Below are 24572 nucleotides of genomic sequence, written 5' to 3' on the forward strand. Positions count from 1 at the left end.
GGTTCAAGGGCTAGAAGGATGATCCAAGGTTCAAGGTAGATGACATGGTAGAGAACTCGTCTTCCGTGTAGATCATGGAGGTCAAGGGTTGAGGGACTCATCTTCCATCTTCTTTACCTTGCTTCTTGACAAAATCCTTTCTTCCATGGTTTGCCACAAGAAATTGCCTCCCCAAATTTGGTGCTATCCCCTTATCAATGGTCTTCTCAAATTTATGAAATCACTCATCAAGATGGTCAGTGATGTGAATAATATCCTTAACTTGGCAGCGACTACATCAGTTCATCATTCCCACTTTAGGACTTGGTGTTCTGGACTATCCTATCAGGATGGCATGTTTTCATTTCTTCAATAAGACCCTAAGAGTGAGCAATTTGAAAAGCTACATTCATCATATGGTTCTTAAAATATAGGGTTGATGTCCTACCTTTATTTCTCAAAATCTGGTCTCTGGATGTCTATTTGTTTGTTACATGAAACTTTTCACACCAATTATTTCAAATATGTGTATCCTAACCTTCAAGGGTATATGCTTTTGCATTTTGTAAATTTCTACATTCAATTTGAGATTTAACCTATCCTATGGTGTTGCTGAGAAGTTGTTCTTGGATTTGTATGGATAGAGCTTTCATAAATGCCCCGTCCTAGGATTGTCTTGCAATAGGAACTATCCACGCTTCCTTGAGTAGCAACCAAGTCCATTATGGCTAGCATGTTTATGCATCCAATTACGCCCCTCTAGCCAGCCCTATTGCTCTTGCTCTTGAATCTAGCATCTGTGTACAATAGGCTATTTCTCTCCATATGTATTTTTTGGCTTCATGTTTGCATTGGCTTTTTGCTGGGTTGCTTTTCTCCAATTCTTAGTTGCATGGAGAAAAGCACCAACTTTGTTTTGGGTTGCATCCAGTGATCCGTCTTTCTCTTTGGGATTCACTAAAATAGACCAAAAATACAATAGTATTACATATTATTTAATAATAAATAACTTATGTTATTGTGAAACTGGTCTTTCCTATCATCAAAATTTGAACTCATTCAATAAAAATGTGTTTCCATTGCTCTGTAGGTATTCATTCAAACACAATCGCTACAAAAGGAGCATACGAGCAAAAACCATCATAAGTAAAGTTTCGAGATCTGAACTAAGCAAAGCTCAATAGAAAACTGAACAAAAAATAGAGCTAAAAGTAAAGGTAAAAGCAGAATTGAAACCAAAGCTTATGAGAGAGGGGCATGCTTTCTCATATTATAAATAACCAGAGAGGAAGTGTGCCGCCGCCTCTCCCCATACTTTACATATGGATTTTCATTTTCATTTTACAAATTTTTTACTTTTTTCACTTTCTTAATTTTCAAATTTTCATTACGTTGGGTTTTTCAAAGGGTATAGCTTCCTATCCATGAATTGAATATATAAAGTTTCATTTTTACAGCACAATCAGACTAAAATCCTATAAACTCATGATTTAATCGAACCATCCCTCTCTTTTTTAAAATGCATGTTCTTGATGGTGAGAGAGAGCTAGAGAATCAAAAGAAATAGCCATGGTAAAAGCAAAATTGAATGACAATAACACCAATATTAGCACTAAGCTTGTACATTTTACTCTATCAACTACTCGTGTACTAGCCCTCTACCCTAACAAAGTGATCCTTAAGATGAAGGTGACGAGGCCTACTCTATCAACTACTCGTGTACTAGGCCCTCTACCCTAACAAAGTGATCCTTAAGACGAAGGTGATGAGGCATACTCTATCAACTGCTCGTGTACTATGCGCTCTACCATAACAAAGTGATCCTTAAGACGAAGGTGATGACAAAGATAGGCTTGGTGTACATTCATGGAGTAGGGAAGGTGGGGGAGGACCACTTTCCCACTTAGAAAATGGCTTGGCAGTTCAGGAAGATTGGAAGATCTTCAATCCAACGGTCGAGATGCAGGTGTAGGCATTGATCTATCTAACTAAAAGTATGGCAGCGCTAGACACACAACTTTTCTCTCACTTAAGCAAGCCAGCCTCTTGCGTCAGGACGAAATTCGCTTCCGTCGCCGCTGCTGCTGCTGCCGCCTCTGCATGCGTGTCACCATCACGTCTGCGCTTTCTTCAATTGCCACTTCCCTTCTCCCCTCCTCATTTCTCTGCTTGCAATGGGCTACCTCGACGCTGCATCGCTTAACCAACAGCTTCACGCTGCCTTCGTTACTGGGCGTACTCGCCCCCTCTCATGGCGCTTGCAGCAGCTCTCAGCCATCAGCACCCTTCTCCGGGAACACGAGGGAGAACTTGGTGATGCTGTGAAAGAAGATCTCGGGAAATCTGCTTTCGAGACCTACGTGACCGAGGTACCGTCCCTCAAGTTCATGAATTTGTCCAAGTCTCTCAAGCGTCTCGTACAAGTCTTCGTGCCTTTTAACACCGAGCATGAAGACTTCATGCTGGATGGCGACGTTTCCCATGCTAATGCTATTGTGTATTATGGAGTTTCCACGTATAATTGAGTTGGCAGAAGTCTTTGTTCAGCGGGAAGCTCTTTACGAACACTCCACGAGCTGGAATTCCAGGTGGACCGCTCTCACTTTTTAGGATTTGAGATTCGCGAAGAAGCGGTGCGATCTGAATGAGAACCCATATTTCTCATGAGATTAAGTTCAGCTGTATGCACATTACTGACCTATTGTAACTCCAGTTCAACTTAAGCATGTGATCAAACGGTTTTATGGACAAAATTCCCAAATTCTCAACGAAGCATCGGAACAAAATCTAGGTGCAGTTGCAGCACTCAGCGCTACTGTCACTGTTCTACCCCTCCCTGCAGGAGGCCGCCAGCACATGTCCTCTCTGGTTGGGCGGAGAATGCCCAAGAGCCGGCTGGCTTGTCTAACAGGCGTTTTCATCCATTCTTGTTTTCCCCCAGTATCCGAATGAAACACCCCCTAAAGATAGACAATTCTAACCTGGAGAATCTAGGATTGACTCCATTCTCGAGTGCACCACGATAATAGAGAAAAGAGAATCACAATAAGAAGTTCGGGATGGCCTCCACGCCTAAGACGTGAACAAAGAGGAGCATCAGGAAGAAGCATACTGGTTAGTTTTAAGATCTATTTCTTCCCTGTGGAATTGATATTACCCAGTTTCAGATAGGAGAGGAGAGGTGGTCGAGTGGTTTATGGCTCCAGTCTTGAAAACTCGCACTGTGCTGAAACGCTTTCAAGGCTTCGAATCCCTGGTACTAGTGGTCTGAAAGAACTTAGAGAATCATAAGCCGTTGTACTTCCAGAAGATACTCGTGTATTTGGATTTACCCTTTTTAAAGCTTACAGAGAATAGGGAGAGCAGATTCAAAGGAAGTTTAGCCATTAGAAGCAGCAAGTCAATCCCAGATATAAGCTCAAGATATAGCATAGCTCAATTTAATGAGAGGTTTTAGATAAAGGATACTGAACTGGTTCCCTCCATTGGGAAGGGGACAGAATGATGGCACAGAATTCCATGGGAAGAGAGGGTTATGGAAGAGCAAGGGTAGAGTCCTATGTACGTATTTGTTTGGCCTCCTTTGACAGTGGAGCAAGGGTAGGTCTTGTATGCCTTATATGTATCTGTTTGGTCCACAGGGAGATTCGGATCTGTACCGCCTTCTAAGCTCCTTCCTTTCTCCCTTTTTGGGCTCCACGCTTTCTTTAACTACCTCTTTTTCTTCATCATCAAACTCCTCAAGCACAAAGAAGCCCTCTCTTCCTCTACACATCAGATGCCTTAATCTCTAACATTTTGTTGGATACTCCTACAGAAATATTTTTGTATATTTAAGAGTTCCAGATAGGGGGTTCGATAGATTGTATTTCAAACCAAGCATCACTAGAATAACAAAATATACCAAAGTTTACCTCTGTAGGGCTGTAAATGGTGGTCCTCGGTCTTAGATTAGTTTTCAGTTATGGCTATTTAATTTCATAATTATTACTCAGTAACCAGCCTTTGGAAAATAGCCATAGGTCAGTTTACGTTTGCCTGCGTGCATGATTGTGTGAACATGAGTACCTAAGCCTTTCCATGGTGAGCACAAGGACTCGGGCAAAAAATCTAATTTGTATGATTGGATATATTCTCGTCTTGCAAAGGCATATATTTCTCGTTTATTCATAATTTTGTTTAAAGGAGCTTACAAACTTCCTTCTTTCCTTTGTTCTTTCGCTTGTTCTATAAACAATTTTAATTTGTAAGATTGGATACATTCAAATCTTATGAAGGTATATATATTTTCTCTTTGCTCTTTGATACATAGGCATGAGCTATGCATCCAAATACCTTAATGTGTTTGACAATCGCCTTATGTTCTGACCATGCCTTGTGCTACATAACTCTCAACACTGTTAGGCATATATTTATGATGTGGGCAAGTATTTCAACTGCTTTTCTCTCTTTATTGGCATATTTGTTTTTTCTCTATGGGTGTCTCTTTGCTGTCCCATTATGCTGTCAAGAATAAGGTGGTGTTTCCTCATGCCATTTCTATCCTGTAATAGTCGTATTCTCCAGCTCTGTCCTCCAAGCATTGTTCACCTAATACCATTCAAGAAGAGGCAACTTTGTGCATAGACCTAACTGTTGGTGATACAGCCTGAGTTTTGAGATTCTGTTCACTTCAATGTGTAGCTCTCAGTTTCACAGATGCCTCAACAGTATGCCCGTCTAGAGCACAATTGGGGTACTAGCAGGGGCTCTCTTTTGCCAATTACGAGTTGGAGCTTTAGAGAATCAGTTCGAGTACGGGTTTTACAGAAGCCTATTCTAAAAACAACAGAGCAGACCTTGAGCTAGGATACAGTGGAAGGCTCTTGTATTGTGCTCTAAGGAATAGTGAAATCTTCTCTATGGAAGGGGGTGGGATTGCAACCAAATACAGAAATAAGGACATTGGAAAAAGGGGGCGGCGGGGGGAGTTGCAATCTAATGATATGCTCTATTTGCCTTCGGTTCAGTCATATAATGCATTCAAGTATTTCTTCCATTACACAATAAAGCAGGTAGCACGTGCATACTTAGGAATAGAATTGTAGTTTTAGTGTTTGCTACAACTAGTATCAGAAAGAAAAAGAAAGAAAGAAAGTTTATTAAAGTCTTCGGAAGACCGATGGATCTATGAGACTGTGAGGGTGGAGCTACTAAACGAGCATCCACACCAAGAAATGCAAAAAATGCAAAATAGTAGTACTAAGTACTAAGTACAACATAGTCATGTCAGTGGTCGAGTACATATCAATCTCAGCAGCGTCATCATCATCATCAACATTAATAAGGACATCAAGGTGGGTGAGGCAGCATGAACCCGGCGATAGGGTGGTGTCGGCCACTCACAGGTTTGGCCCTGTAACGTCTCCTGGTCATAACTCTGCGTCTAACAAGGGCTGCAGTAACCCCTGTCGGCTGGGCTCTGACTCTGAACAAAGAGGGGATATCCCCATGTGTAATTTGTGCGTCAACCCTCTATCTGAGTTGTCGAGTCGCTGGCTCTGGGTCACGATCATATCGAGGTCTCGCCGTGTGGGGGTCCCTGTGGTCTGGCAGGAAGAACTCCGTGATGGAGCTCTGTGAGGGGTCTGTCAAGAGAGAGGTCTGCTCCTGTCTCTGTGATCAAAGTAGCCTCTCGCGGTGCTTGACTGCCCCATGAATGAAAGTCGCCAAGCACCTCTAGTTTGGATAGGAGAGAAAACAAGACAAAACCCTAGTGCTATTCCTGAAGAGGCAGTAGAACCACCCTCGAACCTCATAGTAAACAGGGCTCGTGAAGATGAAATGCTCCTCCGTCTCAACCTCCTGTGTGTCACACAATGTGCATATGTGCCTCTCCCTGGGTAGGCCCTTTGCTCTACTGCTCTCAATACGAAGTCTATATGAAGAGACTCGAAACTGCCCAATAGAGATCCTCAGTGAGTGGGGTAAGTGGATCTGTGTCTATATTGGTGGGTCAATGAACCCCCCCTTTGTAATATGCAAGCAGTAATCCCTGTAGAAGCTGAGCTTCATTGGAAGCTCGCTCGGTCCCACCCAAGTCCAAAATGTGTGTAGCTGTAAGAGATCCTCGCGAATGACTTGGTTGACCTCGTGGCCGAAGGGGAGAAAACGGAGCGTCCATACTGTACTAGTAGGGAGGGAGTCTATCCATGTGGATCCTTAGTCGCTCAAACCATCTCTCTGTGTGTGCATACCAGCACCTATGGTCCCCTCCTGCTGAGAGAGTCATAGAAGAGGACAATGCTAACCATGGCATCCTGCTACGTCCAGAAGTGTAATCCCCATACTCCTGACTCGGTAGAGATATGTGATGACTTGAAATGCAACATCTAGCTGTAACGGGGATGACCCAAACTCAGCCTGAATGATCTAGTGCGGAACGGATGGCTTACTGCGGATCATTCGTGATAGCATGAGAACTTGTAGCCGCTCCACACGAGCCCACTCTATATCCGACAAGTCTAGCTCCCAACAAGGGCTGCCATACATCCCCGCTGGGCAGACTAAGGAATCACCGCCTCTCTAGTCTGGCTAATGAAGTGTACCCTGTGCTCAAACAGGCATGCATCGCGGGTCTCATAGTGAAGATGGGTCCGGAGAAGACAACCCCAAGATACGTGTATGATGAAACTATCTCAACAGGTGACCTGTCAAACATGAACAGCTCCTGACTCATGACGGCTCGAGATGTGTTGAACATCATAACCTTGGTTTTACCCAGGTTGACCTTCAAGTCATGAGACTCACAAAAGGACTGTAGTGCATCAAGGTGTCTCTGGAGCCCCTCTGCGGAGGAAGACAAAAGAGCCACATCATCATCTGCATACAGCAAAATCCGAATCAGCGTGCCAGTAAGAGAATATCCATCCCCCCCTGTGTCTGCATCACTGTCTCGAGCTCGTCTATGTAGAGGCCAAATAAGGTAGGTGATAAAGGACACCCTTGTTTGACCCTAATAGTGCTCATGATCTCGTTTGTCCACCCAGATCCTGCCCGGGTTCTGCCTGTGACTCTCTTAATGTCATCCTGCTTCAACATGTATCCACTTGCTTGGTACTATTTCTTTTTGTTTTTCAATAGTATGCTTATTAAGAAATGAAATGTTTTCCTACTGTTCAGTTACGAACAGTGGGGACTAGGTCTAGCATTTGAGGGTGGACCCCCTTGCTTGGGGTTATGGGCATTAGTGACCCACAAGAGTGATGGCCTCTCTTTGAGAGGGACATCTGGAAACCACACCCCACCTGAGTACCCAAACATGGGACCAATCAAATGCACAGATTGCATACCGACCTAGAAACCATTCAAGAGAATGTTCCTTGAGCTTTGGGTGTGGGCCTGGCAGCATGCCAAGAGTAATGGAGATACAAGATAAGACGACAAACAAATGAGCTCAGTATGTCTCAATTATGACCTTAGAGTACGCCAATAGATAGTCTAAGCTGTTAGGAACCCGTGGGTGCGATCAGAATTGAATTCTGACAACTTTGAAATTTTAGGGTTTTTGGGAGTGACGTGGCAGCTGACACGTGGCAGACTGCCACATGGAATCTGAGCTGGCAGGTCAGTCCACCTGTCCCACACATGTGGCAGCATGCATGGCAAGTCGCAGGGCATGCAGGCCAAGTGTTTGGCCCCAAATCTGGTAGATTTGGGGCAGGTTGTGGGCTGTCCTCTTTGGGACTGCAGCCCACCAAAAATCTGGGACAAGTGTCCACCTTCCATTCTAGGCCTGGGGGGGGGGCTGAGCCTATAAAAGAAGGCCTCTCCCCTTCATTCCTCACATGAAAAATTCGTCACTTTTCTTCTCCCTCCTTTTGGATGATGCAGCAGAACCTCTCCAGCTCCTTGGGTGCAGCCAGCTTCTCCCCAGGCCATTCTCTCACCTCAATAGCACTTTCTCTCTCTACAACAGCACATTCTCTCTCTACAGTTCCAGCCCCTCCTCTCCAGAAATCTGCCCCCTCTCAGCTCTTCTGGAACAGCAGCAGCATCCTCTCTCCTTCACGTAGCCTGGAGCAGCCACAGCCCCTTTCTCTCTCCTGCTGCAGTCTTTCTCTCTCTACTGCAGAATTTCTCTCTCTACTGTTCCAGCCCATTTGCCTCGCAGAAATTTGCCTTTATGTGCACCTCTGGAACAGCAGCAGCTCCTCTCTTACATCTCCTCCCTTGGGATCAGCATTGGCACTCTCTCCCTACAGCGATCACTCCTTAAAAGCTTTCTCTCTCTAGCCTACAGGCTGTTTTTCTAAGCTGTTCTCATTCCAGCCCCATTTCCACACTCTCCTCACCCAAGGTAGGTTCAGAGGCATCAAGGACTTCATCTACAAAAGGGTCAAGTCATGAAGGGAGCCTGTATTGTCAAGTTTATCTCATTTACAGGACTATTTCATGTTGTTTCTACTATCTTTCTAGAAACTAGTGCTTGTCTCTAATGTTGGATGTAAGTGGTGATTGTTGCAGGCTTCTTCCTTGTGGATTGGGCAAGCCAAGAGTTGAGACCTGAGCTTGGAGTCCTCCTTTTTGTTGTCTACCTTGTACATATGCTCTTGAGTCTTGTATCTAGGTCCTAGGTTTTCACTGAGTTCATTAGTTTGGAAGGTGCATTGCACCTTGGTCTTGTATCTCCATTTTCAAGAATAAAGTGAGCCTGGATAAGGGGGGGGGCCGTCTTGGCCCCTCAATCATATTGCATTTTCCAATGATGTCACTTTGTGTTTAAGCTGTGTAAGTCTTAATTCGAGCTTAATTGCAAACTCTTAAGTTCAAGTATATGTGTTTGGCAACTCGCAATCATCTCATTCAAATGCCTCTGCAAAATCCATTGTCTGAATTGATAGAAAGCACCGAGTAGTTTACACTTAAAGCGCCATGAATCTCTCTTAAAGCATCGGAACCCAGCTTGTCCCGCTGCTCTAAGTCCTCTACACTCTGCAAATCGGTTGACCTCGGAATCAAGCACTGATGCATAAATCTTGGACATGACATGTCCAATCATAATGGTCCTGTAATTCTCCTAGCTCATAGGATCCCCTACCTTGTGTATGGGTGAAATAGTCTTAATGGTCCAGGTGCGTGGAAACCCCAAACAGACAGCCTGATTAAAAAGCTTTGCTAAGATTGGGGCTAGGAGGTTAATCCCATATGCAATGAACTCAGGGCATAGGACCTCATGATCCTTCACTTGGCCATTATGAAGTTTCATCACAGCATGCTTCACCCCCCTCTTAGTGAAGAGGGCACAGGAAGTGGGGCATGGGAAATGTGAGAAGTTAGGGACTGGTTGATCATGGATGTCATATAGTGTGTGTGCGTAATTATACTAGACCTGAGTGTTAGTGAGTGGTGAGGGGGACCGCCCCTCAAGAAATCTACGCCAAAAGTCCTTAGAGTTGTTACCGAACAAAATGTTTAGTAGTTTCTACTCGTTCCGGCGAGCAAAATTTAGTTTCTTCTTACGTACCAGCTGACGATACTCGCATAGCGTCTCTAGTTCGTTCGAAAGAATGTTTTTGGTTGCGAGTCTGAGATGATGTTTTTTGGTTGCGAGTCTGAGATGATGGCGTAAAGCCTTACACTCATCATCGTACCAACAAGATACGGTCCCAGGTGGTGGTGGGCGGGTGGAGCGAGTGGTGTGAGGGAAAGTGTGAAGGGCAGCTTCGTGTAGTGAGCGGGTGATCAGGGCAGCTCGGTCCTCTAAAAGGGGTATGAAGTCAATATAAGTGAGGAGTATGTACAGAGGGCCTGAGTAAATAGGTGAGTGATCGCGGTCGAAGCGTATATCATGATAGGTGGAGTAAGAACTTCGTTGGGTGGAGGGAATGGTGCGACGGGGGGTGGAAATGCTAAAGAATAGGTAGGTATGATCAGCCCCTAGAGGAAGAGGTGCTATAGTGAAATCAATGATGCGAGATGTGAGCGTAGGGGATCCCATGATGTAATCAACAATGCTAGAACCTCCCCCATGCGGAAAGCACGTGAGACCACCTGAGGCAGCGGGCCATCTGTCAAGACCATGCATCTTGCCGCATCCTCAAGGTCAATATCTGGCAGTAGAATGGAATCATCTCTGAAGTCGAGGAGTGGTACCTGGCGGGCCCCTGTCCTCGCGTTAAAGTCCCCAACTAGGAGGACTTCTCCGCGGCTCGAGAAGTCAACAATGGATTGATAAAGGTGCAAATGGGGATGTCTCAACCTCATCTCGAATATCTCTAGCAAAGTGGGATGTCTCGGAAGGGAAGTAGCATACTGCGACAAACAGATCTCAATTGTCCCCGTGTCAGGTCTGGATCCAAAGGAACCTAGAGTGTGTATCCCTCTGCTCTACTGAAATGGTTCCCATAAGGGTGGATCTCTAAAGAACTAATGCTCCTCCTAATCCTTGTACCCCCCCTGTGTCTCTAGTCTCACCTCTGTAAGCAGACTCCCAAGTGTACCCCTGACAACCGGTAGGATGCTCTAGACTCTTATGTGTCTCTGTGTAAAAGACTATGTCTCGACCTGTGTAGGATTCCGAGAAGTTCCCTGGTTCTGGCCATAAGGTACCATTATAGGTCCAAATGGTGCAGGATAGGGTCTCGGAGATCTGAGTCTCATAGACCCCGCCTCCCTATGTGGGAGGGGAGGTGGGTGCCCGACGGGGGCCTGTATCCTCAAGGTCAATATCTGGTAGTAGAATGGAATCATCTCTGAAGTCGAGGAGTGGTACCTGGCGGGCCCCTGTCCTCGCGTTAAAGTCCCCAACTAGGAGGACTTCTCCGCGGCTCGAGAAGTCAACAATGGATTGATAAAGGTGCAAATGGGGATGTCTCAACCTCATCTCGAATATCTCTAGCAAAGTGGGATGTCTCGGAAGGGAAGTAGCATACTGCGACAAACAGATCTCAACTGTCCCCGTGTCAGGTCTGGATCCAAAGGAACCTAGAGTGTGTATCCCTCTGCTCTACTGAAATGGTTCCCATAAGGGTGTATCTCTAAAGAACTAATGCTCCTCCTAATCCTTGTACCCCCCCTGTGTCTCTAGTCTCACCTCTGTAAGCAGACTCCCAAGTGTACCCCTGACAACCGGTAGGACGCTCTAGACTCTTATGTGTCTCTGTGTAAAAGACTATGTCTCGACCTGTGTAGGATTCCGAGAAGTTCCCTGGTTCTGGCCATAAGGTACCATTATAGGTCCAAATGGTGCAGGATAGGGTCTCGGAGATCTGAGTCTCATAGACCCCGCCTCCCTATGTGGGAGGGGAGGTGGGTGCCCGACGGGGGCCTGTAAGGAGTCGTCCATCTCGTACTACTGCCCAATTCCTCTCCTTGCGGGCCTTTGATCTCGCTGCTGCAACAAGAACTGCCTCTCCTTAACCTATAGTGGAGTGAGGTCCTCATTCATGGAGATCGTTGGCTGGTCTCGTAGTGTTGACGTGCGCTGTAAAGTCGAAAGTCGTGCCTGAGCGTCATGGAACCGTATGATCAAGGGCTGCTCTCGGTTGGGTCTCTCCCCACCTGCCATGCTCTCTCAATCCTGTGCTCAAGTCACCCCCAAAGTAGTGGCCACGAAGGCCGTCGCATCATTCATTGGTGTAGCCTCAGTGCGTGGGATCCCACGTACTCTGATGTTGAGAGCCTTACTGGCTCTCTGTTGCTGCTCCAAGAGGGTAGCCGAAATGGATACCCTTGCAGGTTCCTGTTTGGCTACGTCGACCCATCTGGACGTCTCCTCAATTGCAGATTGCATGCTCGCAATCTGTGCCTCCACAATCGGAGTGCTCCCTGGGACAGTGCGTATAGCGCATTGACCTCCTGTTGGAGCTGCGAGATGTCCTGTTTGAGTCCCTGAATGAGATGAGCATGGTCTCGAATAGCACTAGCCTGCTCTTGTATGAGACGCGCCTGCTCCTGGGTGAAGTGGGCCTACTCCTGTGTGAAGCGTGACAGCTCCATCTCGCGCTCTCGAATACTATGTACCTCCATCAGCAAGTTCTCCCAAGCCTCTGATGGGTCAGCTCGTCTGTGTCCTAGCGGAAACTGGAAGGAGTGTGGCATGAAAGTGTGAGGGTGAGGTTGGAGGTTGGGTGATGACTGGGTGAACTGGGTACGATATGGAGATGATAGTGTCCTAGATGAGGCAATCCCAGCAGGGTGTGGGAACATAGGCTGACGGAGAGGCAAAGGGGAGAGAAAGGTCGAGGCGTAATGCAGAGCAGTGTATGACCCCTCCGAAGTAGGTGTCATAATCGGTGAGAGAGCTGTAGCGGGAGAGGAAGGGAGAGATGAGGTCTCTATCCCGGGGGAGAGTGAAGCAATCGATGTCATGGGTATGGGTATGTCGCTGGCAGTAGCTGTAGCTGAGGATGTAGAGGCTGTGGATGAAACTGAAACTGAAACTGAGGCTGAAGCTGAAGCTGAAACTGAAGCTGAAGATGAGGATGTAGCAGGGGCTGAGACTGAAAGTGAAACTGAAGCGGGGACTGAGGCTGAAACTGAAGCTGAAGCTGAAGCTGAGTTTGACCCCGTCTTTGCTTTGCTGTCAACTCCGAGTCCACTTCGGTTGTAGCACGTGTTCACATCCTCAAGTTTCAGCTGTGTTTGTTTCTTGTTTTTGTTGTCGTCTTTCTTGGCTTTATCCGTATCTTTGCCACCTTTCCCCATTTCTTTGGACTGATCCCTGTATCCTTTGTGCAGGTCTTAGTGCAGGAGCGGGAGTGGGAGCATGAGCCCCCCCCCCCCCCTTGGTGGGAGGCACACCTAGTCCTGGGGACAGAAATCAATGAGGAGGTAAGAGGCTAGGGGAGAGGCTTGGAGGGGAGGGGGAATTTTAGGCAAGAGGCTAGGAGGAGGGGGGGGGTAGGTTAGAGGTTAGAGCAGCAGGAGCTGAGGTGGAGTGGAGCAGGAGCCGAGCCAAGCGGAGGTGGAGCGGAGCAAGAGCAGAGCAGTAGCGGAGGTGGAGCGGAGCAGGAGTGGAGCACTCAAGAAAGGGGACACCCTTGCAATCACAATGAAAGGGGACACCCTTTCATTAATGTTCATCTTTTAGATCAATGCCTGCTACAATGATATCAGAACCACTATTCCACTAGTTACTACTGTTTGACTAGCTCCCAACTGTATATTCGTCTCCGTATTACATTAGTGTCAGACCAAAGCTTTTGTTCTTGGCAAGAAGTTTTCAATCTTTTTTTCTTTCTACTAGAGAAAGAGTTGACTCGGCTTCAACAAATTAGAGTCGGTTCAATTCAGCGAGGAAGTCTGCATTTTATCTTCTGCTGACTTTCAGCCAATGGGCTCTTCTTTCACATCATCTTCACTGTTTTGTCATATTTCAGCCACTTCTTCATCAGTTCTTCCATATTTAGATGCAATCTCAGGTTCCAAGGTTACATCTAGATGGAGCTTTAGGGATTTGGTCACCTTTGTGTCATAGGTTTGCTTCATTTCCAGTCGATCATGGAGAATTTGGAAGAGTTCATAAACATCTCTCACAATCATCAACTTTTTTTCTAATTTCAGCATTGCAGGTTCTCAAAAAGCAGCATTAACCAACTGGCAACATCAAGACATAGTTTTTGGTTTCGGAAAGTGTTCTCCCTCCTGTCAGCCAACTGATTAATAGGAAGGTATAGGTTCTTCCAGCCTCACATGAGCTATAATGCAGATTTGCAGTTTATGCTCGAGTTGGTACAGATAAGTGTGGGTGTCACTTTAATGTCATCAATATCTTGTTTGTCTTTGTTGTAAAGACAGTCCTACAGTAGTGTTGTTTCAACTTGTAGTTTTTTTAGTGAATTCATCTCAGCCCTACATGGGCGTGTGATTTCAATTCATCTCTCAAGGCTCAATGTGTGCCACTTTTATGATGGGGATGAGGCACAGGGAGAGATTGATGCAGTTGCAAATACTACCAAAGTAGGGCTTTTTAAACAGAGTGGATGAACACAGAGTGCAACAGAGTTGCCTGACTAGGTATTCAACAGGAAGCCTAGGGAAGTAGCTCAAGAGCACATGATTATAAGATCTTGTGAGTGACCTAATCAGGGTCTATGTCCTTGTCCTAGTTATACCTGCAACAATGGCAAACCATGACATCAACATGGTCTTTCTTGGCCTGGTTTATGTGAAGCCTTGAGATTTTCAATGTTTTGTCATTCCTTCTATGCCTTGATATGAATAATGTTTAGCTCTACGCTTACAAATTATCTTCTTTGCTTGCAGATTGCACTTCTTGAAAATTCATGTGAGCTAATGAGAGGCAACTTAAAGAAGTGGATGGCACCACAGAAGGTGAGGCCTTTGTCTTCACGTGAAGCCAAGGTATCTTAGGTGTTTTCAATGTATAAGTAGATTGGCTGATTGACAACCTGTGAGTTTGTATATAGTGCTATTCTATATCTCTGCGACAAGGTGCTGCTAAATAGGTACCTTTGAAAGATGCAACAATAAGACTGACTGAAGTATGCAAGCGAATGGAGCAATTGTTTCATATGTCAGATTCATTTGCATTTCTCCTCTTTATCTAGGTTTTATGATGTGCAGGTTTCACTGCCTCTTCCTCTGCTACCTGGTTCAAGCGCTATCATTGCAGAGCCCCTTGGTGTTGTGCTCATCTTTTCTGCTTGGAATTTTCCACTAAGTAAGTTAATCGCTTTTTTATTTCTCAAACAAACAAAATTTATCTGACTTGTAAGCATCTAAAAGAATGGCAGCTTGGCCCTCTGAGCTAAGTGCTTAAGAACGATTTTTGTTTCTTTTAATACATTTTCAGCTGCTCAAGGTTGTCAATTGGCAAATTATATATCATTAGGAGCAATGTAGGAGCTATGAAGGAATTATAATTTGTAGTTGGGGACAGCATGAGGTCGTTAATAACAGTCCTTATTCCATCCCTATATGTGGGCTTACTGTCAACCCTAATTGCTAACCAGGCGCCCATGTGGCTTCCCACAAATTAATCCAAGGAGAACTGTTCTCTGCTGCCTATGTGGCAGCCAGTTTTCTGCTCACATGTCAGCTCCATTCCAGCCTCCTCTTTCCCATCCCATGCTGTATGTCAACCTCCCCCATGTTGTTCTCATGTGGGGACTGTCAAGTGGGGAGGTGACCTTATGATTCAAGCATCTTTTGCTTAGAAATGCTGGTTTGGGAGAGACTAAAGTGAAGTACTATAGTCTTCACAAGCAGTTGTGAATGTAAAGAATGTGGACTACTTCTTGATGGGCCTTCTCCTATAGTGCTAGCCTTTGTTATGGATTCGATCTGCCCTTCCTATCCTGAATGGATGGTTCAAGTGTGCATGGCTGTGTGGATATATATTGTGAGAGCATTTGTGTTCGGATAGAGGGGGGGAGTACATGTCCAAGGATTTAGCAAACTTCTTGGGTGAGAAAGGCATCATGCATCAATGAATGGTCCACGATACTCCTAACATAATGGAGTGGCTGAGCGGGAGAATAGGTCATTAATGGAGATGGCTAGGTGCATGATTAAGGCCAAAGGGCTGGCTCACAAGTTTTGGATGGAAGCAATTACGTGCTGTAATCATGTTTTGAATAGGTGTCCCACCAAAGCACTTAAGGTTATGATTGTCCCGTATCAGGATTGGTATGAAAGAAGACCCTATGTCATTTACTTCCGCACATCTGGATGCGTAGCATATGCACATGTACCTCAGGAATTGAGAGGAAAGCTAGGGTTACAGGCTCTACAATCCGGCTACCAAGAAGGTTTTCACTAATAGAATGTTATTTTTGCTGAGAAATCCTTGCTGTATTTGATAAAATTAGGGTTTATTGAGTGCATTTGAAGGGCTGCTGCCCATTTCTTCTGATATTTGAGCTGATATGCCTGTTGAAAATCAAAAGTTTCAGCAGGACACACATTGTTAATGCCTCAGTTCAGCCGCCTATGGCTGTTCCTTTCACTCAGTAAGAAGTTGAGGATGTTGTGGCACAAGAAAGTTCAGCAATGCAGGAAGTTAGGACATGCCCTCCCTGACTTCTCCATACTCTCTAGGAGAGCAAGCTTTCTGCACCACTTCCTTATTGCACACGTCATGACACTAGAGAGACTAAGGATGCCAACTGTTTTGATTCAGCTTGGCCCAATAATTTGCTGGAAATTGGTGAATTGATTGTTTTGATGACGCACGTGACAATGTGGATTGGATGCAGGCGAGATTGACTCCATTCAAAAAAACCACACTTGGGATTTGGTAGACTTGCCTGTGGACAAGAAAGCAATAGGTACAAATTGGGTATATAAACTGAAATGCAGGTCAGATGGATCTATTGACAGGTTCAAAGTGTGTCTTGTTGCAAAGGGATATGTCAGAAAAATGGTGTAGGATTATGACGATACCTTTGCACCCACTTCTTGTATGACTACCATTGTGTGATTGCCATTGCTGCAGTTCATGGATGCATATCAATTAGTTGGACATTAAAACTGCATTTTGAATGTGGACCTCGTGGAAGAGGTTTATGTGTCTCAACCCATTGGTTTTGTTGTACCTGGCAAGGAAGACAAAGTTTGCAGGCTAAAGAAAGCCTTGAATGGCTTGAAGTAGGCTCCTACACGCTTGGTATGCAAAGATTGATGCCTTTTTTTACCAGGCAAGATCTGCAGAATAGTCCAAATGAAAGCAGCCTTTATGTCAAGAAACAAGGGGGTGATTTGCTCATCATCGTCAAAAATTGCAGATTTTAAGGCTGAATTGCAGAAGACATTTGACATGTCTAATTTGGAGTTGCATTCAATTTGTACAAGATGACAAGGGCATTGGTTGGTCGCAGTTTAAGTACATTGGGAAACTTCTTAAACGGCTGGAGTCCGAGAATCGTAAGCCTATTTCATCCCATGGAGCCAGGGCTTAAGTTATGCATGCATAATGATAGTGAGCCCTTTATGCCACTGCAGGATGCCTAATTTACTTGTGTAATACATGCCCAAACATTCAGTATGCAATGTCCCAGGTGAGCATATTTATGCACAGCCCAAAGACTTACATTGGCAGGCTATGAAGCGTGTTTTCAGATACTCTCTCTCTTGGTTTTCTATTTCCCAGGGGGTTAACTTGTTGCTACCTCATCATTGATTCGGATTGGGCTGGTGATTTTGACACTAGGTAGTCAATCAGTGGTAATTGTTTCTACCTTGGACACTTATGCCTATCTTGGCTGAGTAAAATGCAATCAACAGTTGCTACCTCATCATGTGAAGCTAAGTATAGGGCAGCTTTCACAACCACAATGGACTATGTCTGGTTGAGATGTTGTTGGCATCTACATGCATCATTGGAGGAGCCTGCTCCAATTCTAACTAACAGTCAGAGTGCCATTGCAGTGGTGCGGAAACATGTGTTTCATGCACATACGAAACACATTGATATGCATTATCACTATGTCAATGACCGACTACATGTAGGGGAGATCAGCTTGGTCTTGTGCCCTGCACATTAAAATATGGTAGATCTTTTGACCGAAGCTCTATCTCATGAAAAGCTTGAGGCTTTTGGCAAAGCTTTGAACTTCTATCCGTTTGGTGATCGATATTATTCCTTGTACATTGGACATTGTCACTGCAAGGGGGTGTTAAAAATATAAATCTCTAAGGTAGTGGCCAATGTACTTTACAAGCACTTTTTCCTTTATAAGGTTTTTCCTCTAATCACAGTATGTGGTCAAGTTTGTGGGTGATTTATGTGTAGTGACCCTAGTTGGGGTCCATTCTAGGGTTTTGTCTCTATGACTACCCTAGTGTATTCTTTGCTGAATTCTCAATTCAGCTTGCTCCTGCTTCGTGTTCTCAACCCTTGCTCCATTTTCCAACACAATCGACCTCTTCTAGGTTGTTGCTGACCTGTCAGGTCCATCTAGAATTTGTATGAGCCCTGCCATGTAGGTGCCCCTTGGTGGCACTCTTAACCCTCTAGATGGGCCCATGATTGGGCATGTTTCAGCCCCACAGCCAGCCCTAATGATGGGCTTATTCACAACCCTAATCCAGGACTGTAGGACAACCAAGGCTCATAGTTGGGGCATTGACCCTAGATTTTAAATATACCCAATACCCACTCTGTTGAAGACCTACTCCATGAGCTCCCATGCAGATGTCTTCGTCATTTGGTCCACGACCTTGCAGCTCCAGTATCTCCAGGTCCTACCCCGCATGTTGAGCTCCAGTGTCTTTAGGTCCTACTCCGCATCGTACACAAACAATCGGATCTAGTTTGGAATACTGGTACAATCCGTGGTCCAAGTCACGACCACTCCTAAGTCTTTGAGATACCCAAGCACCAACAGGTCCATCCAATCGTCTCACTCAGAAACTAGAAATAGACCAAACCCTACAACATACAAAGCATCCTATGTCACCACAATGTAAATATCCTAAGTCAAAGTGTAGTTGACCATTTATCTGATCATAGTTAAAGAGTTTTCATATGTGTTAATTATGGTCAAAGAGTCTTTTAATGGTCAAAGAATTGACTACAGTCAAAGATACTTGACTCTGGTCAAGTAAGCCTGACTTCGGTTGGGGAGACTTGGTTTATTACCAAGAGGGTTAACTACGGTTAACTAGAGAACCACAGAGCTAATTACGGTCAAAGAGTGTTGACTTCGGTCAACAATACTTGGCATGCGCCAAGAGGGTTAACTTCGGTTAACCAAGATGTGCCAACTTCAGTTGGAGAGACTTGACTATAATTAAGGTGCCTCGACCCTTGGTCAAAGCCCCTTAATTATGATCAAGAGCGTTGACTTCGGTCAACCAGAGAATAAATATATATTTTTATATTTGTTATGTGTGCACATGTGTTCAGTGGGGACGCTCACCGTGACTAGAATTAGTCCATAGTGTATTATTTGCATGCAAAAGCGCTAACAATTAATGGGTGCCATGGTGATGCGCTTTTATTAATTGTTGTAGGTACTAGGAAGAGTTATTTTCCTAAGCGCAATGGAGCGTAACAAGAATCTAGGAGGCTGTTCGCGTGACCAAGTGCTTCGAAGACTTCAGAGTTGCCCTTAGTGGCATGTAATTAGGAAAGTAATTTAGAATTTGACGCCTAAGAGCTCATGTAATTTCATTCACGTTTTGGATGACAGCTCTACGCTGAACTCTTGAACTCAATTTCTCTTTGATGAATAAAAACCTTCAGGGGGGTCCAGCCCGACGCTTTGTCCTAGGCCCTAGTGCATATGTAGAGAGAGGGAGAGAGGGAGAGAGAAGAGCTTATGAAAGAGTAAAGTTGAGCGCAGAATTTTAACGTTGGTTTCTGAAAAAGGTTTCATTGGTATTAGAGCATGGTCCCACAGTTTCCTCAAACTGTGACGATCCAAGAAGGTTTGTGGACGTGAAGTCCTTGGGTGATTAGAAGATCATTGCACCTGTCAAAGTTTTAACTGGGCTGCCTGCAAGATGCGCCAGTAGTAAGGGCTAGAGGGATTCTGAAGCTAGCTGATTGGAGCGAGGTCATGAGACAAAGAGCCCAGCAGCCTTGGTCTTCGCACACCCCTTTTCGCCTGATGCAGACAAAGCACTGCTGTTAATTGTGAGGAAAAGAATCGATGCCTCCATGCAAACGTGACACGGAGAGCCAACGACAGTGGGCACGCATTATATCCACGTAATTCCAGACAAGGCCAAGAGAACCATCTGTGTATGCAAAGATTGTTGGTGACGAAGAGCTACGCTGGTCGATAGAAGCTTTGCTCCTTGAAACGGACCTGACGCACCTTCACCAGAGAACAGCGCTAACACACCTCCACGCAGGTGCACGTTGACGGAACACTTCCCGCCGGGATTTTGTAGACGGGTGTCACGGCGACTCCTGTTCTTCACGCGCAGCATCATGGTGCCTGCAGGGGTGCTGCGTTGATGCTGACGTGGAGCGCTGATGTCATCTCTGCTGACGTGGCACACACATGGTAGAGGTAGTCTTGGGCAGATGTGCATGCTTGTGTGACACGTGGCAGGCTGACGTGGCACACGTGTGGATGACATGGCAGTCCATGCTGGCAGACAGCTGAGATGGACAGATTAGCTGACGTGGCAGACAGTTCAACAGATGATGTGGCAAGACACATGGCAGGCCCGTGGTTAAGTTAATTCTGGTTAGTTAACCCCAGTCAGAGGTCCAGTTAGTTGGCCCAACCAGACTGTCTGACTGGCTCAGTCAGCCAGTTTGGTTAAGTTAGTGGCCAAGTTACAGACTAACTAGTCTGTCAATGTAACCAGACCAGAACAGGACTGAGCTGGTTCGTGTAACCAGCCGGTTACCTCATCCAGTTACTGTCCCCAAAAAAAAAAAAAAGGACAGTTGCAGAGACAGTTTTGGCCATCAATTTTCACCTATCTGTCAGACTTTACTGTCAGAAAACCAGCAGAAACACAGTAAAATCAGAGATTTGCAGAAAAAGAATATGCATGCCTTTGAGCAGAGAAAAGAGGGAAAAACAGATGCATTTTGAAGTCATTTGCAGTAGCCAGAAAAGGGGCACATAGCTTTGAGTTTATGCCTTGAGTTGATAGACAGCCCGGCACTGGCATAAGTTGTGAATGCAAGACACCTCTTGTTGAGGTACTTTCTTTCTGAAAAGCAAAAGCTGAGTGCATCAGTTGCTTACACAGTGTGTGTGAGAGAGTTACAGATCTCAGACAAGTTGCAGAGATGGCTTCACAGCAGCATGCCCAATCATTCCATGAGGGAATGGCAGAGTCTAACCAGGTACAGCAGACTAAAGCTTTACAGATAAACAAAGAGAATGCCTACAGAGAGTTGATTACTCAGTTGGGAGAGGCAACAAGCGATCCCTTGTTTTGCAGGATGGTATCATCTTTTTTAGGGAAAGCCAAAGAAGCCTCCCTCTAGAGCAGATCAGGAAGAAGTGGTGGTGAGTAAAAAGAGGAAAAGTGTAAGTCCTCTTCCCAAGAAGAAGAAGGTGAAGCATCATCACAGTTCATCTAGTTCGTCTTCCTCTTCTAGCTCTACCTCTTCATCGTCGACATCACCTCCTTCTTCGGGATCTTTAGAGTTAAAGAAGAAAAAGAAGAAGAGGAAGTCCAGTAGGAAGGCAGAGACTAAAGAATTCAAGGACGGTGGAAAGTCAGTAAGATTTGCCACTTACAATGGTCAGCATGGCCAAGCTGAAAAGGCTATGCAATTCATGATGCAGTTTGATGCTGCCTTTAGCCTGGAAAAGTTCAATGAGCCCTCAAAGCTTCGTATGGTTGGTTTACATTGACTGGTACAGCCAGTGCATGGTGGATAGCTAAAACTACCAACTATGTAGCCCCCAGGAAATGGAAGGACTTCAAGAAGGCTTTCTATAAACAGTTTATTCCCAAACAGTTTCGGGATCATGTCCTTCTGGGTTGGGAGAGCATTCATATGGAAGCACAAGATACAGTTGAGTCTTACAACTAGAAATTTTGGGACACATACTTGCAAGTTTCGCCTTTCAAGAATATTTTTGGCAAGACTCAACTCAGGAAGTACAGGGCAGGACTCACTCCAAAGATACAGGCCCAAGTGAACACCAAAGATATTAAAAAAATATCTAATCTCATGCATTCAGCCAATGTGGCTAGTCTCATGTACATGTAGGATCCTACTGGTGTGCCTTGACTACAGGCAAGGTTGCCGAGGGATAAAAAGCCAGTGGCCCCCAAGTTGGAAACAAGAGAGTTTCCCAAGGCTTAGAAGAGGGGATTTCAGCCTCAGAAGACAAGGGGAAACCAGGTGCAAAAGCCCTATAAGGGAAGAGCACAATTTACCCCTGAATAGATTGAAACTTTCAGGAAAGAGGGTAAATGCTTCAGGTGCGGCAAAGAGGGGCATGTGGCTGCCCAGTGCTCAGAAAAGCCTTCAACTTCAAAGGCAAAAGAGGCAGAGAAGCCACGGGGATCGCAAAAGCCAATGGCAGGAGGAATTCCTGGCATACTGGGTCATGTTTCAAACCCTGAAGAACGAGAATTGCTGCTATCATGGGGCAAAGTTAGAGACCAGCAAGCGCTGATTTTATTTGATCCAGGGGCTACTGATAATTTCATATCAGAGGACCTAGCTCTGAGACTGGGAATAAAGACGAAGGAGTTGGGCAGGGCTTTGGGTGCCGATTAGATGTTCTGTGGGAACCCTGTGCCAGTCGCTCCCTTGATAGGGAAGCTCCGACTTCATGTACAGAGTTATGTGGATCAGGAAGACTTCTTCATTTCTCCACTAAAACATCATGATGTAGTCTTGGGTATGTCTCGGTTTCATCGCAAGGTAGTGAAGTTGACTCTTCCTGAAAGAGTGCTGGAGTTTGTACATAGGGGCAAAATATATCGTGTGGTTGCTAGGAATAGAGGGGAAACTATTCCCATTGTATCAAATAGTTCGGTTGGAAAAGAAATAAAGTCTGCAGTTTCAGCTTACATGATTTTTGTAAAAGAGAGAGATGTGGAAATGCATGCTGAAATAAGTGAGACAGATCAGAATAAATTTCCGTTTCTTGAAAATTTTACAGATTGCTTTTCTGACGCTTTGCCAAGGGAGCTACCCCTTGAGAGACCTGAGGATCATGGCATAGAACTCATTCCTGGCAGCGAGCCACCCAATAGGCCCCCATAAAGAGTTAGTGCAACTCAGCGAGAAGAGATTATGACTCAGGTGCAGGACTTGTCGCCCAAGGGGTTGATTCAGCCCAGTTCTTCTCCTTTCTGTTCCCCTGTACTGCTAGTATTTGTACTGCTAGTATAGAAGAAAGATGGCTCGTTCTGTATATGTGTCAATTACCGCGCATTGAACAAAATGACCATCAAGAATAAATTTCCCTATTCCACGCATTGATGATGTGTTGGATCAGCTAAATGGAGCTTCAGTTTTCAGCAGGATAGACTTAAAGAGTGGTTATCACCAAGTGAGGATACAGCCTCAGGATGTGCACAAGACAGCATTCCGCACTACTTTTGGGTTGTTTGAATATCTGGTGATGCCTTTTGGATTGACAAATGCCCCAACTACTTTCAATAGGATGATGGATCATATCTTCTGACCCTACAGACAGCTTACTGGTACCTTCTTCGATGACATAATTGTCTTTTCTAAGTCCGAAGAAGAGCACAAGGAACATCTTGCTATAGTGTTTCAAGAGCTGAGAAATCATCAGCTCTATGCAAACAGCAAGAAAAGTGAATTCTTCCTGGAAGAAATCTATTACTTGGGGCATATAATATCCAAAGATGGGATACAGATGGATCCGGCAAAGATCCGTGCCATCTACGAATGGCCAGAGCTGAAAACTGTCCATGAAGTTTGAAGTTTCCTAGGCTTGTGTTCTTACTACAAAAGATTTATCAGGCATTTTGCGGATATAGCCGCTTCACTCTACGATCTTACTAAGAAAAATGTAGCTTTCAGATGGGGAATTTCTCAAAAGACAGCATTCATCACACTCAAAGAGAGGCTGACCACAGATCCAATCTTAATAGTTCTAGATTTGTATTAGCCATTTGATGTGGATTGTGATGCTTGTGGGGAATGTGTTGGGGCTGCATTGCCTCAGAATGGTCATGTAGTGGCCTATGAGAGCAGGAGACTCTAGGATGCAGAGAGATATCTGGGAACCTATGAGAAAGAGTTATTGGCTGTAATCCATGCCATCCATACATGGAAGCATTATCTTTTGGGTGCAGATTTTACAGTTAAAACAGATCACCAAAGTCTGAGATACTTTTTGACTCAGACAAAGCTTTCCAAGAAGCATATGAAATGGGCAAACATGTTGTCAATGTATCATTTTCAGATTGTCCATACTCCAGGAGTTCGGAACAGAGTGGCAGATGCCTTGTCCCGAAGACCCCAGGTCAACAATGTGACTATTGCTTATCATCAGGACCTGGAAGGCATGAGGGAGCAATATGCTAATGATGCAGATTTCGGCGAGATTTTACAGCAAATGCAAGAGGGGCAGTCCACTAGTCACTATTCCCTGAAAGATGGGTATCTAATGAAAGATGACTGCCTCCAGGAGATGAGGAAAAAGATTTTGGAGGAATGCCATGCACCTCCCTATGCTGGACATAGAGGAATTACAGCAACAGCTCTAGCACTAGAGAGGTATTTCTTTTGGCCATGGATGCGAAAAGATATACATCAGTTTGTTACTGAATGCCTTACGTGTCAGAAAGTGAAGTATGATAGACGGAAGGCACCTGGCCTACTTATGCCTCTTCCCGTGCCTCAGGCACCGTGGGAAAGTATTACAATGGACTTCATTTTTTATTTGCCAAGATCAAAGTCGGGGAATGATGGGATTTGGACTATCATTGATAGATTTAGCAAGCAAGCTCATTTCATTCCGGTTCGTAAAACCATAAAGGCAGATCATATGGCTAAGCTTTTCATGGCACAGATCTTTAAGCATCATGGTATGCCTAAGTCCATTGTCAGTGATCGAGATCCCAAAATGACCAGTCTATTCTGGAGAGCTTTATTTGATAATATGGGGACGAATCTGAATTTTTCTTCTTCTTTTCATCCCGAGACAGATGGTCAAAGTGAAGTAGCAAATTCT

General features: G+C 45.0%; 1 protein-coding gene across 2 annotated transcripts in view; it reads left to right on the top strand.

The window, feature by feature from the left end:
• Positions 1 to 1980: 1980 nt before the first annotated feature.
• Positions 1981 to 24572, top strand: part of LOC147879908 (aldehyde dehydrogenase family 3 member H1-like) — a 29382-nt gene continuing 6790 nt past the window's right edge. Inside the window, exons 1-4 of one of the 2 annotated variants that reach the window (XM_087371688.1) lie at positions 1981 to 2348; positions 12700 to 12792; positions 14227 to 14295; positions 14548 to 14644. In XM_087371688.1, the coding sequence (XP_087227814.1) occupies positions 2154 to 2348; positions 12700 to 12792; positions 14227 to 14295; positions 14548 to 14644 (454 nt within the window). In that variant the 5' untranslated portion in view covers positions 1981 to 2153. The remainder of the gene's footprint in view (positions 2349 to 12699; positions 12793 to 14226; positions 14296 to 14547; positions 14645 to 24572) is intronic. The other variant, XM_087371689.1, reaches the window with a different exon arrangement.

Source organism: Dipteris shenzhenensis, chromosome 33 (assembly GCF_047967505.1).
Source record: "Dipteris shenzhenensis isolate YYH24624 ecotype China chromosome 33, Dip_SZ_1.0, whole genome shotgun sequence".
Taxonomy (NCBI): domain Eukaryota; kingdom Viridiplantae; phylum Streptophyta; class Polypodiopsida; order Gleicheniales; family Dipteridaceae; genus Dipteris; species Dipteris shenzhenensis.